At 56.0% G+C, this 15548-nt stretch overlaps 2 protein-coding genes across 2 annotated transcripts; one reads left to right on the forward strand and one right to left on the reverse strand.

Annotated features, from left to right (window-relative positions):
- Window positions 1–4582: 4582 nt before the first annotated feature.
- WHR41_09376 (uncharacterized protein) lies at window positions 4583–7076 on the forward strand (the record flags this gene model as incomplete). The annotated part of the gene is made up of 13 exons (XM_069377979.1): window positions 4583–4786; window positions 4842–4884; window positions 4950–5068; window positions 5124–5254; window positions 5313–5341; window positions 5415–5525; window positions 5596–5726; window positions 5781–5971; window positions 6032–6086; window positions 6160–6347; window positions 6395–6660; window positions 6712–6771; window positions 6826–7076. 13 exons carry the CDS (start codon window positions 4583–4585, stop codon window positions 7074–7076), a joined length of 1779 nt encoding a protein of 592 aa, XP_069225046.1.
- Window positions 7077–14520: 7444 nt separating this feature from the next.
- On the reverse strand, window positions 14521–15300 carry WHR41_09377 (uncharacterized protein; the record flags this gene model as incomplete). The annotated part of the gene is made up of 1 exon (XM_069377980.1): window positions 14521–15300. One exon carries the CDS (start codon window positions 15298–15300, stop codon window positions 14521–14523), a length of 780 nt encoding a protein of 259 aa, XP_069225045.1.
- Window positions 15301–15548: the final 248 nt, after the last annotated feature.

The raw sequence follows: 15548 nt of genomic DNA on the forward strand, positions 1-15548 counted from the left end.
TCATTGCCATTTCTCAGACAGACAGACAAGCCACCGCTCCTTAGGTAAGCAGACCAGACACTCCCGAAAATCTTGTCTGTCTGTCTGATGAACACCCTGGTCCCAAAGCAGTTCAGGTGAAAATACATTGTTCGATGCTCGAGACAGGGCGTCCACGAGCCGCTCTGAATTAGCGTTTCGAGTCTTTTGTATTGCCCTCTTTTTTCGAAGCGTTAGAGGGAGTCGGCCATGCTTGTCTTCCTGCACAATCCGTACGAGTTCAAGCGAAAGCTCCTGAGACTTGTCAGCTTGATCTTTCATGATCTGATCTCGTCGAACCTTTCTGCACCAATCCGACCATTTCGATTTTCGAAGAAGGTCAAGAAGAGCTTCTTGTTCGTGTTCCAACATGCTTGCTTCGAGGTCAGCAACCCCGCGCTTTCACTCGAGTGATAGCGCGGGGTATATAGTCTGGTGCAGCAACAAGGTCCGAGCGCAAAGCCGCTCCACATCCCAGCTGAAGGCGCAGCGTATCAGTCATGCCCCCTAGGAAGTAAACGTTGACAAGCGTGGCAGGCGGCTTCAAAGTCCCGCTTGGCGTTCCCCCACAGTGCGATCTTTTCCAGCGAATAGACAACTAAACTTTCCAAATCCTCCCGCTCCAAGGTGTCAATTGCAAGGACACTAGTTTTCCGACAATAGAGGCATGGCATATATTTGCGACAACACGACGAATCATGCAGTAATGATAGATGGCACGCAAGGTCATCTCCGTCTTGGCTACCTCAACTATGGGCGAATTAATAGTCGCATATGTTGTACACCCGTCCTGCTGGAAACACTCGTTCTCCGGCCTCACCATGGGATATCTCGGGCTCATCGCAGCAACCCTCGCGATCTTCCCCGCGTTTTAGGTCGGCCTCCCCCTCCGCTGCAAACCGCCCAAAGCCGACAGCAGAGCGCCGCAACAAGCGGCAAAGGCGCTGCGCAACGCACGGGCAGTCACGGGCTCGAATGGGAAGGATCGATCGACCAGCTAACGGCTGCAGATGTGCGACTTTTGCTTCAGCATCATCTGGCTTTGCCACCAATCGCCGGAGACCCCTCAAGCGGTGGGTGACGAACAAGACGAAGAGCTTTTGGAGCAAACACTCAGTTGATGCACCCCGGGATCACATTATGCGATTCCTGCGGAAGTGACCTGGTCCTCGCCACCCTAGTGTTGGTGGCGCTTGACCATCCGCTCAGAGTACGTATGAGAAGAGGGGAGTATGCGGCCCATCGTTGTTGAAACCCGCTACGAGACTCGAGGTGGCTTGCAGGCCCGCCGCGTTGCGGTTTCGTATGGCCATGATCAGCGTACTTCCGTACTTGAATCGAGATTCACTTTCGTGGACGCGAAAAAGCTCAGACTGATGCTGCGCAGTAACATCGTCCCATTCTGGGTCTGGATCGGTCTCCCGCAAGAAGCGAATGTGGCGATTTTTGGGGTTCAGGTGCTCCATCTCGCCCTCATAGATCGACCGTCAGCACTCTCAACGCCGATGTTGGTGTCGCTTCTGACGGCATCAACAGCGGCAGCGGGCGATTTCTGCAACAGCTTGAGCTTGCCGTTTGGAAGACACAGCGACGACGGCTCGGACGATGTGGAGGAGCTCACTCGCGATGCACAACGCCGCGCCGGGTGGACACCTGAGGAGGCGTCGGGTCGCGCTGTGAGCGGCTGACCTTGTGAACCTCACATCAAGCCGACACAGTCTCGGAGAGGCGAGGTCAACGCATTTGTAACTACGAGTCTTGACGATTATACTGCCTCAACATCAAGCATTGCCTTCACCGCTTGTGTGAGAACGCACCTTTGTACACTCACTTCCACAGCCTGCATCGACTGTTGCGTGTTGCTTGACTGAGGTTCATACATGCATTCATACTAGACCTTGACATTGGCGCTTTGATACTCCGGTGCCTACATGCAACCCAGTCATCCAGTTGAACCTCCCTGCACCTCCTTGTTTGACATCGTCCAGACGAGATTGAAAGTAAACCACACCATGCGCTCGGCCTTTGGCTCCACCCCCGCAACTCCGCCTTCTAGACCTGCCTGTGATGTTTGTGTTGGTGGTTCAGCTATATGACGCGCCCTGCAGAAGCAACTTGGCTTGCTGCGACTCCTTTCCCAAAAACCTCAACGCCGGTCTTCCATCACCGTTCTGGGAAAAGAGTTCGGCTGACGGTGAAAGCCCTCATCAGTGGTTGGGCCAAGGGCAAGGAGCTGCGCAGTCTTTGATCCCATCCCACGGCTCCGATACCTGAACGGGAGGTTGATCGGATGCGAGTTCACATTTGATCACACCCGATGATGTCAGCACGAGGCTTCCATTGGAACGATTGTCTTTGGGCCGATCGGATTGAACATTTGCAGATCAGACCCAGCCTGCAGTATACCCGAGCACACTTGGAGAAGGTGATCCATACCGGGGAAGGCCTTTCCCGGAGGAAAGCCCTCAACGATAACCACAGACGACAGCCCCAAGTCATCCTCGAACAGATCGTCACCACACTAAAGAAACACAGCGTACGCGTTTCAATCTCGGTTCGACGTGGCTTGCAGCAGCGCAGCGGTCGATACCAACAGGATTGCGGGCAAAGGGTGAACTTGCGAGCACTGACAATGCACCGCATCAGAAGGAGTGATATCAGGGACACCCATCGCCGTGGGCCGCCTTGACAGCACGCATCATTCACCGCCTCATCTTTTTCATCTCCCCAAGATGTCCAGCATAGCTTACGAGCCAGGCAACCGCGCTTACTACGTGACTGCAGACGATGCTCGGGCAGGGCCGTGCGTGTTTGCTTGGATCCTTTCCATAGGGTCGAGCCTGACCATGATCGCCCGCGTATATGCGCGGAGGCAGAAATGGACGTGGAGCGACTGGTGTTCTGGTAAGATGCGCTGGCGTGGAAGAAAGACTGTCAACAGCTGACCGAGTTTCCAGTGATTGCATACGTGAGTGGCCTGAGCAGCGCAGCGGCTGCATCGACGGAGACGGAAGACTGACGATCGATCAGGTTGTCGGCATGGCGCACTTCTCGCTGCTGCTCACAGGCTTGGCCGACGGTCTCGCCACTAGCTCCAACTCGACCGCTCACGACAGGGATGTGGCGCTCGTGAGTCGACTGAGGTATGTTGATGACATGTGCGAACCCGGCTGACGACCAACAGCGATATTTCGTCAGCCAGGCGCCACTGCTGCTTTCCGTGGGGCTGACGAGATGCTCCACCATCATGTTCATCGCGTTCGAGATAATAGGGACAACTCAACGGAGGCGAGTGAGCTTGATCAGTGTCTGTGTAATGGGCATCTGGGCCTTCAGCGCGCCGTTGGTGGCGATGATCGAGTGTGGTTCCGTGAAACCGGAGGGAAAGTGGACGTGTGCCGGGGAGGTGAGTGCAGAGACAGCACGGTCACGGGCGCAGACATTGACGACATAAGCAGGCACCGCGGCGGCTCACAATTCTGTTGATCGACATCTTGTTGGAAGTTTTGCTGATAGCGTGGACGGTCGACGTCGTTTGGAGCATCCGAGTTTCTTTGGGAAACAAGCTCAAGGTGGTGACTGCCTTTTCATGCAGGCTGTTGTGAGTCACAACCACCGCCGCGGCACGATAGGAAGGAGCTCACAAGGAACAGGGTTGCAGGCTGTGGAGTCGGCCGATACGTTGCTTACGAGCAATATCTCCATCATGGCAGACCTACCAGAGGTCTGGCACCGACACTAGAATGGGAGGCGTGGCTGAATTCCGTCGCCACCTTCACGGCCAGCGTGCCTGTCTTGTTGCACGTGCTCAAAGAGCTGGGAACGGCCCATTTGCTGACGACGGCCCATAGCAGGAGCGAGAGGGGGAGCAGCTACCTGCTGAGCTCACTAGCGTCCAGGCACGGAGAGGGGGTAGGGGCGGACGCGGCAGGCGGTGTGCACCTAGGTGCTGATGCGATAGGGAAGGATCCACGTGTGATCGATATTGAGCTTGGCGAGGGCGGCCCTCCAAGCGCCAGCGGCACGACAGTCTCACTACGTAGGCAGTCATCTTATGGCTCGGAGGTTCAGATTTGGAGACAGTTTTGAGACTAAGGGCACTTGCGTCGGCCACCTCGTTCTGCTCATGTAACTGTATACAAGCTCACTCTGCTCCGGGATTGATGCGGGAGCGAACCACAAGACCTGCAAATAAGAATCGAGCATTCGTCCATGCTGCGGAAATTCAGATCGCTTGGCCGTACAGTATATGTTCGCTCCCTCTCGCATTTAATCCGCCCCCGAGCCCTCAGCCACAACCCAGTGTAATCTCTTTCACGGTCAAGTCCCATTTCCATGACAGGGGGACTTGCAAGCGAGGTAACCGGGACATGATTCAGAGTGCATTATGTGCGCACGCTCAAGCGCACCAGCCGCTCTCGACGACCCATGTCAGGAGGCGCGAGCGTGCAGATTGCTGCGTCCGGCGTCTCTTAAAGCGGCTTTGCCCCAAGCCGCTCGATTCGACAACGGGCACGATCTCAGTCTTGTGTCTTTGCACCATCGGCGAGAGTGAACGGTCGACATGGGCTTCCTCATGGGCACCTGCGGTGGACAGAGCCAGCTGGATGAACGGACCGGTGCCTTCGAGATGGGACCAGCAGTGGAGGCAGGTGGGCTCACGAGCAACCCAAGGACGGCGTCCGCGACTGGAAACGACCACGAGAAAGCACGCAACGAGCGAGACCGGATGGATATGCGCCGTATTGGAAAGAGCTCAGAACTGAAGGTTGGTTATGACACGACACTTGGACACGAGTAACAATGGGGCTGATATGTGGTAGAGATGCTTCAAGGGCTTTCACCTGTTTGCGTTTGCCTTGATCTGTGAGAGCTCCAAAAGCGGAATTCACGCAGTGGTCTGCCCACATGCTTATATTCTTTCATCGTAGTGGGAAACACATCACCGTGGGCCTTCATGAGCATGGTCTTCTCTCTGACGAACGGAGGCACCGCGGGTGCCATCTGGATGTTTGTCATCGTGGCAGTTCTCATGCTCTTCGTGGTTTTGGTCAGTCCAGCGGTCGAGGTGCTCAGAGACATCGTTCAGCTGACACTTGACACAGTCCATGGCAGAGATGGCCAGCATGGCTCCGACGGCTGGCGGACAGTATCGTGAGCAACTAGGTGGTTCGTCAAGAGAAGACAGCCGAGCTGACGAGAAGACAGACTGGGTCTCCGAGTTCGCGGCGCCAAAGTCACCTTCCCAAACGTTCCTCCGTCCCAGTGCCCCGTTACTGATATGTGCGTCGCAGATTCCAGAAGTTCATGAGCTACATGGCAGGTGAGTGGCCCGAAGAGATGCTCACAGACTCATAGTCGAGTGGAGTCGTTGGTAGCTGACAGTGAACGTGAAGGATGGTATGCGCTGCTCGGCTGGCAGACTTCCCTAGTAGGCACGGCACTGGCGGCGGCCCAGCTTTTTCAAGCCGTGATCGTGCTGTACAATCCGTGGTTCGCGTCCAAAGGTACGGTATTTCCTACTCCGACCCTGACTATGGCGTGGTTCACAGAGCTCACTGGACTTTATGATCAAAGGATGGATCGGCACCCTAATCACGATTGGCCTCACGTGCCTGGCGACTTTCATCAACGTCTTTGCATACAAGAAGCTTCCCATTCTGGAAGGTTTTGCGATTCCACTCTATGTTTTCGTCTTCATCGCAATGGTGCGCCGTTCGCCACCCCAGATCATATATGCTTGCTTACTGATTCGCCCGCAGATCGCCGTCTTCTGGGTAATGGGCGACCGAGGAGGCGAAGCGGTCTTTACAACATTCTCCAGCAATGGTTGGCAGAACGATTCGGTCTCCTGCATGGTCGGTATACTTGCTCCGGTCATTACCCTCATCGGGTCGGACTCGCAAGCTCACTTAAGTGAAGAGACGCTGGACGCCGCACGCGTGGTACCGAGGTTTGTCTTCGCGACGTCGAGCAAACTTGAACAGGATCGAGCTGATCCCTCGACACGCAGGGCGATGGTCGCCACGGCACTGGCCAACTACAGCTTCGGCTTGGCCTCAATTGTGGTGAGTCGAGGGGAGACGGCGACGGCGAGGTTGAGAGTTGCTCCGGCCACGCATCGCTAACGCTTCACCATAGACGGCGATGTGCGTCTTGGGCCCTGACATCGACGCGATCCGCAACACGCGCACCGGTGTACCCGTCGTGGAGCTGCTGCTGCGCACGACGGGAAGCGTGAGTGCCACAGTTGTTTTGACGTGTCTGCTCGGCCTCTTGTTCGTCTGTTGCCTCACGAACAACGTGACGACTGCAAGCAGACAGTTGTGGTACGTAGACCGAGGGTGCACGATCGCACCGCACTGACAGGCTCAAGGTCTTTTGCGCGGGACAAGGGCGTTCCCTTCCACCAGTACTTCTCCTGGGTCTCGCCAACAAAGAATACGCCGATGCGATCGACCGTGTTCACACTGTTGCTCACTTGCGTCCTGTCGCTCTTCAACACATTTTCCGCCGTTGCCCTGACCACGCTGACTTCGTTGAGCCTCACGGGCTTGATCTCTTCCTATCTGCTGACTGTCGTAGCCATGCTGTCCGCCAGGATCCGAAGGGCGACACTGCCTCCTTCGCGCTTTGATCTGGGTAAGCTACGCTTGTGAAACACAACCACGCGATGGACTGACTTCTCGGTAGGGCCGGTACTCGGATTCATGTGCAATGCGGTCGCGTTGATCTTCCTATGCGTGGTACTGGGTGCGTGTGCCCACGATCGAGACGCCGATCGCACAGCTGACCGTCCTCGAACAGTGATGATGTTCTTCCCCACCACTCCAAAACCCGAGCCAGCGGACATGAATTGGTCGGTGGTGATGTATGGCTTCGTTACGGTCACCATGCTGGTCTTCTACTTCAGGCGCGCAAAGTACATTTTCGATGGTCCTGTGACGACGGTTTCGTCGCAGTGGAACACAGCTACGTCGGATGATCGGACCGTCTCAGCACCCGCTTCGGTGGCGTTACTGAAAGCGCTGTTTCCCAAGCTGGCAAAGATCCTTTAAATTGCGGAGATGTCAGACTTCAGATTATGCAACGGCAGTCGTTGTGGATTGGTGGATTGAGCGGCATGGGAGGACCAGTGCGATGGATCTTCGTTGAGTGACTGGAGGTTGGTTCGGAGGAGACTGTTTTTGCGGATGTAACGCTGTAGATAGTGGAGGTGATGAAGCTTATGGCGAGCAGCTTTCCCCATGTCGGCCTACGTCAAGATGGTATTGATGTCAGGGGCGTCGTTTCCCGCACCGTCTGAGAATCTTCGATTGAGCTCGTTGACCGACCGGAGCGGCAAGACGCAAGTCTCTGGGCCCTGGCCCGTCCGTCACACAAAATGGCCTCCCGAAGCCCATGTCCGAAGATCCGGAAACCCCACTGCACACAGCCAGCGACGGTGTCAATTTCGGCAGGCTATGGCTAGTCACATTTGAAGTGTTCCTCCGTCGTGTCGTTCAATAAGCTTGCGTAAGACCGTCTCGCTTAAGAAGGGTCATGACGGCAACCTGCTCAGACCTCAACCGCCTGATAGAAGTCTTGACGGTGATTCGCTCAGGCTTGAACCTGGCCCTTATTTCTCCCGGCTCACCACCATTTGCGGTGTGATGCCCCCGTCAGTAACGCTGCCAGGGTCAAACTTAGCTCACTTCAACATCTGAACGCTCGGCCTCCCGCCTGCCCGGCCACCGGCTTGGTACCTTCGCTAGAGATAGGACGCCTTCAGGCCTAGCGCGACACGAGCAAATGTCGCGGCGGTGTCGATGCCATTCCTACTTGAGCTAAGCGCTGGCTCCTCGCCGATACGGTCGCGTTGTCCGTGCAGTCCTCTCGATCTCCAATAACCAGGCGGCCCTGCGCGCTGAATGACCTCTCCGCCATGCAGTTGTCCTCATTCATCTCCTGCAGGTCTATGGGAGACGTTCTTCGAGCGTACTGCCTTGCCCACCCCGCACTCGCCGTCGCCACCACGCTGCTTTCCTTTTTCGACGACAAAACCCCCCTGATACGTCCGGCACGAACCCGCGCTCCACTTTCTCTGCAGGCAAAGCCACTCGTCGCAACCCAGAATGTCCAAACATGGAGGTGTGGTGCATCGGCACCCTTACGTTTCCGAAATTCCCCTGTGCGTCGATCCTTCAAAGCTCTTCAAGAAGCCGGATCAGACTATTCCAGCCTCGTCAGGGCCCTTCACTCATCCCGTCGTGGCTGGAGGTGTTCGGCCGCTGCAGCCATCTGCAGTCTCTGCGTTAAGGAAGACGTCTAGCCAGGGCAGGCGAAAGAATAGGCAAGTAGAACCTCGGGGATCAGAAGGATCGCATCAGCAAAGGCTCACTGCGGCATACAAAGAGCCAACACAACACCATCGCGTGGCCACGGCCAGGAAATATCAAGCATTGTGCCATCTGGAACTTGTCCCACAAGCTTGGAGGCAGGAAAGGCGCTTGATATCTTGATCAAATTCTTTCTTGAACAGCCCCCTGACTGTATCGATCGATCGGCCATTGTCGTACTGGGACAATTGAAGGAGAGAGTATGGACTCAAGTGCGCGACGGCTGAAACAATATCGGGTGGTTTCTGCAAGTATTGAAGCCCATGCTATATGCGCGAACGTGCGGCCCTTTGATCAGAAGTGTCGCCACTGCAAAGAAAGGAGACGAGCGCCCACTACATCACCTCTGGCAACTGCGCACCGAGGAGGCGCGCTGCAAATTTAAGGACTCTCTTCGTGCATAGCTCTTGCCGTCTTCTGCCTTTGGCTGACGCGTGGGGACTTGCGCGCAGGTCTGCGCTCGCTCGTATTCTGGTCAGCGCTCTGGCGCCCGGAACGCTCTCGTTTCTGAGGAACTTGAGAGCAGAAAGAGTCGGGTATAGTTGATGGTGTTTGACTTCCTTGACGCACGACGGCACGGCCATCGCTGCACCATGCAGAGCCTTCCGGGAACTGGGTTTTGCCTGTCGGAAACGTCTCGAAAGCTCCTGTAGTGCCATCACGCTGATCGGGACACCTTGATGGGGCGGAGCATGCCTGAGCGGAAGCTGAACTTTTGCCGGCACGAGGGCTCTGCGAGACTCGAGCTCGCGCGTTGAATGGTATAGGCGCCAGTTTCGCCGAAATCTCGTAGGTACCCCAGCCGGGGCATTTCATTTCAACTTCCACAGGCCCTCTGTTGAAGCAGGCGTTCGGCCATGCTGTAACGCAGATTGTGGTCGCACCACAAACAAAAGCTTTGACGGAGAACTCAGCATCCACCGAGGAATCGTGCTCCGGCTGGGCAATGGTCGAGAATGTTCAAAGAAGTGTATACCCGAGAAGCGCAGACGTGGATGGAATAGATGTAGAAATGATGTATGCAAACTTGCGTGTCTTTGGAAGCCGACCATGTAGACCGTCGTGCTTTTTGTAAGCCCTCCATGTAAGCCCTCCCCGAGCCTAACGACTGTTGCTGCCTGGACTTCCTCATCCCTCATGCATGAGACGCTTCGGACGCGCCTGCGCCCTAATACCGGCCTTGCCTCAACATACGCGAAGGATACGATATCTCGCAGCTAGTGTGCCTCCTTCTGACGAAGAACTGATCCACCGTGGCAATCAGTTCACTGCCACGAGTCATTCTTTGCCCAGGCAGCGTGTCGCGCCATTTTCGACGATTGGCAAGTCACCTCAGGGGTTGCAACCGAAATTGCAGCCAGTGCTTCGGTTGTCTGTTGTCGAGTCCTCAGGTCTGCCTTGGAAAAGGGGGCTATTCACGCGTTTCTCCAAACCACTGCTACCCTTTCTCCAACCCACACCACATCGTCTGCGCTCAGCCTCAAGCTTCCAGCAAATGCGGCCAGGCATCGACATCTCGAATCAAGATGGGAAGACACCCGACAGACTCGAGAAGCCACCATGCAGAAAGCGACCGACACCCGACGACGACCGGATTGCACGACCACAGGGCCCAGCGGTTTCATCTTCGCCCCGCTGTGGGATGACATCGGACGTGCAGTCTGAACCACCGAAGTGGACAGGATCTCGTGCTCCCTACCGAGGTCAACGGGACAGCCTCAATCTGGCTCCGGCTGATCGGGCCGGGAAACGCACTCAACCTCAAGCCGAGCACGAAAGTGACTCGCCAGTCCATAGTGACGTTGGAGGTCGACACGGAAGCCGTTCCCCAATCGCACCACGATTTGGCGGAGTATCGGATTGGAGCACGCGGGTGCTTGTTCGCAGACATATATGTCTACATCTATCAACACGACCTCAGCGAGTGGGTGATCACCAGAACTGGCGCCATGGCCCGATACGCAGAAGTTCTGACGTGGGCGTTGGTAATCCACCACAAATTCACGTGAACGACTATTGACAGGCCTCCAGATTCGAGATTCTCGCGTGCCTGGGTCCGCGAGAGGCTTTTGCCCTGGCAGATTGCGGCACGGGTGAAAGTCCCCAGCCCCAGCCACGGTGCAGCCTTCACCGCCCGCCGGCGTGCCCATTGAAGTGGCAAGCGTGGCTGTCTTACTCATCATGGCGGCTCAGCATTGCCAGCAGGAAGTACCTGGACGAAATCAGGCTCGGTGAACTCCACATGCGGCATTTCGGTCAGGTCCGAGCAGAGGAAGAGCATGTTGGTGTTGGCGTTTTTGTGGATACTGCGAGGATGGTGGACGGGTGGCGGCAGCGCATCTTGGCAGAGCGACGACGCGAGTGATCCGACATGGATCGATCGCATCGCACAAGGTAGCACATTCGGGACAGCGTGGCTGCTGGCGTTCGAGCGAGGCCTTTGCGAGGCGTGAGCAATGGCGACTCATGCACGGACCATCAATCCGGATTGATGGTCTGTGCACCGTCCCCGGTCATCCAAGTGAGGTGATGCAGTGCAAACTGTGCTCATTCGCTTGAAAATCGCAAGGTCCAGCTGCGAGATCCGAATGACATGGCTGACCGTGTGGTACGCCTGAAGACCGGTGCCCATCCCGACGTCGAATGCACTTGTTGTCCGCGGTGCTGGTCGCGAAGGTCCTCTTGCTCGGGCTGCTGGAGAGAGAGGCAGGCCGACATCCGTAAACATGTATCACTAACTCGAGACAACTCGGTGTCTTACAGTACTGAATTGTGCCGCGGCTCCGTCCACATGTTCCCGATATCTCGTCTTCCGCAGCGGCGGTCCAATATCTTCTCGACGCCCCCCGAGATATCGAGGCGCGAATGGTAATACATCCCGGCTGCTTCGGATGTGTTGTCCCTACTCAGGCCAGCTTCTCGTCACGCACAGGAGCGTCAGGCAGCCTGCAGTATTGTTGTGGGAAGCCGCGCTGGCTTGGCCGCCTTTGGGGCAAGACGAGGCGGTCGAAGCGACGCCCACGACCGCCAGACCGCCCGGCTCAAAGCGTCCCCTGGGCCCCGCTGCCTTGCAAATCTCAGCCGCTCTTGCCACAGATGGAGCCTTCACGATACTGACGCCTCGGCCATACAAACGAAAACACACGGCGGATTTCCGAGGTGCAGCCTCGTCGAGCGTGAGCCAGTCGATTCTTCAGCCATAGCGAACAGCCGAGAACACGAGACGCCAGCGACCCACGATAGCGACGATGCGGCAAGCATTGTCCCCGGCCGACGGCACGTTCTGGACAGCATTACGCAATCGTCCGCTTAGTTGTTGGAAGAAGAGGCAGACCGATACTCTCTGGAAGTCTTGATCGGGCCGTGGCGCTTCAGCAGCTTCTTGGAACCTTGTCCCTTCTCAACTCCTGCCACGAGAGTGATGTCCCATCTCTTGGTGCGGCGCTTCAATATATCGGTGCCTTTGCCTATCTGTCAAGGCCGGAGTCGAAAACCGCACAGTTGCATCGTTAGGTTGTTCGTCCTCATTTTGGACGATGATCTCTCGCGTAGGCGCTAGGCGCCCATCGCACGGCTGTGGGAGGTTGCGCTGGTTGAGCTGAGGTGAGCATCGCGAGCCTGTCGCAGCACAACACCGCAGCGGCAATCGATGGACGTGATGGACGGCGGATGGACGCTCTCAAACACCGCACTGCCAAGCGAAGGGAAGAGTCCCACGCTTGTACTGCACTTGCAAGGTGTAGAGCTGTGAAGCCATCGAGAGTGCGACACGCCTGCGCATGAATGAGTGTCACGGTGTTGCGCAGTGGGAGGTCAACTGACGCTCGCGCTGCCGTCGATGATGCGACGCTTAGCCGTGACCAGGCTCGAGCATCATGGATCAAGCTCGGCGCGTGGCCGCTTTGGTCAGGGTTCGGGCCGACACCTCCCGAAAATACGCCAGCCGCAGGACGAGACGAAGATGAGCCGAGCTTGTTCCTCACGCGCTACTGGTGATCCAGACGAAGACCCACTCCTGAGTTGGTCCATTACAGTAAGTTCAAGTACAGTAATCACTTCTGCATAAACTCATAGTCGAAGCTTAGCGAGGCTTTTGCACGCAGCCTTGCCATACGAGTGGGCTTCTGCTTGAATCTTGGCAATCGTCCAACACCTGTGGTGCAGCCGTCCGGCGAGCAGTCCAGTCGTTACATAGCCGCAGCTGCCCAGCAAGTCCTTGTATTTCAGCTTCGGTCACGTCTGGTGAGCTGCACGCATACCCATACAGACCTGGTGTTATCGTCGTCACCATGGAATCATCAGGAAAGTGACGTTAGTCGTCTGAGCGTCGTCGCCGTGGCCAGCTTGTGCCGAAGCACTTTCCATGTCGACTCTCATTCTGGAATGTGGGCTGTTAGGGTTAGGGTTGTGGTAATACACTGGGCGCACTGCGCTTGTGGCGTCATGACCGTGAAAACACGTTCGACCGTCGACATCAGCGGTGTATGCAGTGCAGCTCATGGCGAATACCAAAGTGCTCTGTCAGGCACTACAAATCAGCACACGCGACATCGACGGCGGGTGAACGCTTCAGCACATCGTCAGATACTGTGATACATGAGACAACAAACGAGACAGCCTAGGCGGTCCCTTCTGACGCAACAGTCCCTCTGCTTTGGCAGTCCGCGTCGGGGGCTGTGCTTGGCTCTCCGCGCTGGCTTGCTCGCTCCTCATCAGCAAATGCCAGACACTCTTTTCGCACGCGCGCAGCAAAATTCTTCAGGGTTTGCACTTGCTTGGTCTGAGGTATCTACGCCTTTCTAAGTCATATGGCGTAGACGTTTCACTCCATCCAAAAAATCCGGAGCTCAATTCGAGGAAGCTCAACCTGGTCTCGGTCGTTCCCTGCCACATTTGCGTGACCTCATCAGTTGCCGTTAAGCACCCACCAGCGCGCGGCCCGGCAGCTCTTCTCTCGCAAAAGGTCGCCGCAGATGCTCGGAGCGGACCGCGCATTTGGGACTACGAGAAAGTCCCAAGTGTACCGTAATCATGTGAGGCACCAAGACCTTGATGTCGTCAAGGTCCGAACGCATTGGCGCTAAGCGAAGAGTAGGCCTGGGGTCCAAGTGTGGAATGGCACGGTGACCTAGCGTGGCCGTCACGGAATAAAGTTCATTATCATCACCATCAGCGTGGCCATCACGGATCTCAACGCCTTGTCCAGCATCTTCACGTGTCGACTCGAGCCAACCTAACAGAGGCCTAGATTACAGTAGACTTTTTCCGCTTTCTTGATTGCGCGCGCTGTGGCTGTGTCGCGTCCTCTTGCTGTTCTTCACTTGTTGTCGTCGACCACCACTTTCCTGCCAATATGTCGCTGCCGCTCACGCACCGAGGTCGACCATCGAAACTCCTGATCTGATACCCCGACGCCCCGTTCACATTGCGTGTGCTGCAATTCACTCAACTGCATGTTGCACCAGCGGCTGCGTTCGGAGACAATCCACTTGCTGAGTAACGTTACCTTAGTAATCAGACGCAAGCCACTGTTCCGATTCGAGGCAGTGGCGACGTCCAGATTTGCAAGACCTACTGTATGTTCTTACGGCTGTCGCTGTTGCTTCCCAACCCTCTTGACTGCCGACGGTTGTGCTTCGTGGCTGTCAAGTCACGGTGCGTACGCTTTCGGCACGCATCGCGTGCAGAAGCACTTTCCAGGTCAACCCCCACCCTGCAACGTGCGTTGTTAGGGTTAGGGTTGGGGTAGGCAACGAGTGGCTTCACGCCCCTGCTGTTATGACTGCGACTTAATTGTACCATTGACCATCGCAGGAAACATGTGAGCGGCAGGATCGCCAAGACCTCTGGAGGATAAATCCTACTGTAAACTCACCTCGTGCATATCGTAGTGTCGTCGACTTGTGCAGTAAGTAATTAGCGCTATGACGGTAGCAAACACACCCGCACATCGCCAGATATGTAATTTAGATTGGCAGACGCGACGCTCGTTTCTGACCACCTAGCAATATTTGAACGTAATTTACAGTATTCATCATACAAGAGTAAGTCAGTCTTTTCTACAATCGCTATCGAGATGCAGGAACACCAGTCCAATCGAACATGGCGGCTGAATCTACCACGCTCACACCCAATTACCAGTAAGATACGGCAGGACGATTTTGCTCACGTCACGGGTCGCCGCCTGTGAGACATCCAGACTCGCAACTCTGTCTCTGCCGGCGAAAGCTCTCGAGACGCGATCCCAATTCAGGTGCAGACATACCCTATCTACCAGCATGATGCCGACCGCTTCTCCCAACACCAGATTCGCTGCCCCGATCAAATCTGACGTATCCCACAAGCCAGGGCACATCGATGCCGTCCGAGACATGCGGAAGTGCCCTCGATTGTCTTGAGCGCGCCCTTCCAATCCTTTCCGTGTGCGCCAGAAGCATTTCTTACAGTCCGTGAGTGCCACACCGTTATGGTTCCGAGAAGTCTTCGACGGCCTGGGCAGGCCAGGTATGGTTCCGTTGCTGTACTCGATGAGTACAGCGCTCAGGCATTGGGCACAACAAAGGATGAGGCATCCCGACTTGAGACGAGTGTCCCGCCTCAGCGAGTCTCCTTCGAGATCAGACGGGTCGTCCAAATCCATGTACATTGTGAGGCTCTGCGACCGCCGAAGCTTCTTGTGCTCTCGCATCGGCGACTGCAACTTGTTTGGAGCGTAATCCTCCATCGGGAGGTCTTCCATGCGGAGATCAAGATCATCCATGGCGCCGTATAGCTCAGGTAGCAGCGAGTTGCGGATCTTTCGACTTTGGGCGACTTTGATTGAGCAAAAGGGTGAGGGCCCGCTGCACGGATTCGATTGGATATGAACAACAGGGCCAAGGTGATGCTGTACAGTAGCCTCCATTTAGATACACAACCATTGTTATAAAAGCGCCGTCGGTCCAACAAGACTTCGTGGCACGGCTTCCGGGCAGAGACGTTCTCTTCCGTTGTTACCCCCGAGCCAACATCTTTGAGGCCCCTCCCCTTGTCTGCTCTTTCTTCACTGGCTGGGGACAGCTGAAGTGGCGGCGTTGTCACGCGCCATGTGACTCCGCTTAAACGCGGAAGCCTCCAGATTGATCCGATAATGTAAGGTTACAGTATTGCAAA

This window comes from Cladosporium halotolerans, assembly GCF_011745625.1.
Source record: "Cladosporium halotolerans strain TM138-S3 chromosome Unknown Sca96, whole genome shotgun sequence".
Lineage (NCBI taxonomy): Eukaryota > Fungi > Ascomycota > Dothideomycetes > Cladosporiales > Cladosporiaceae > Cladosporium > Cladosporium halotolerans.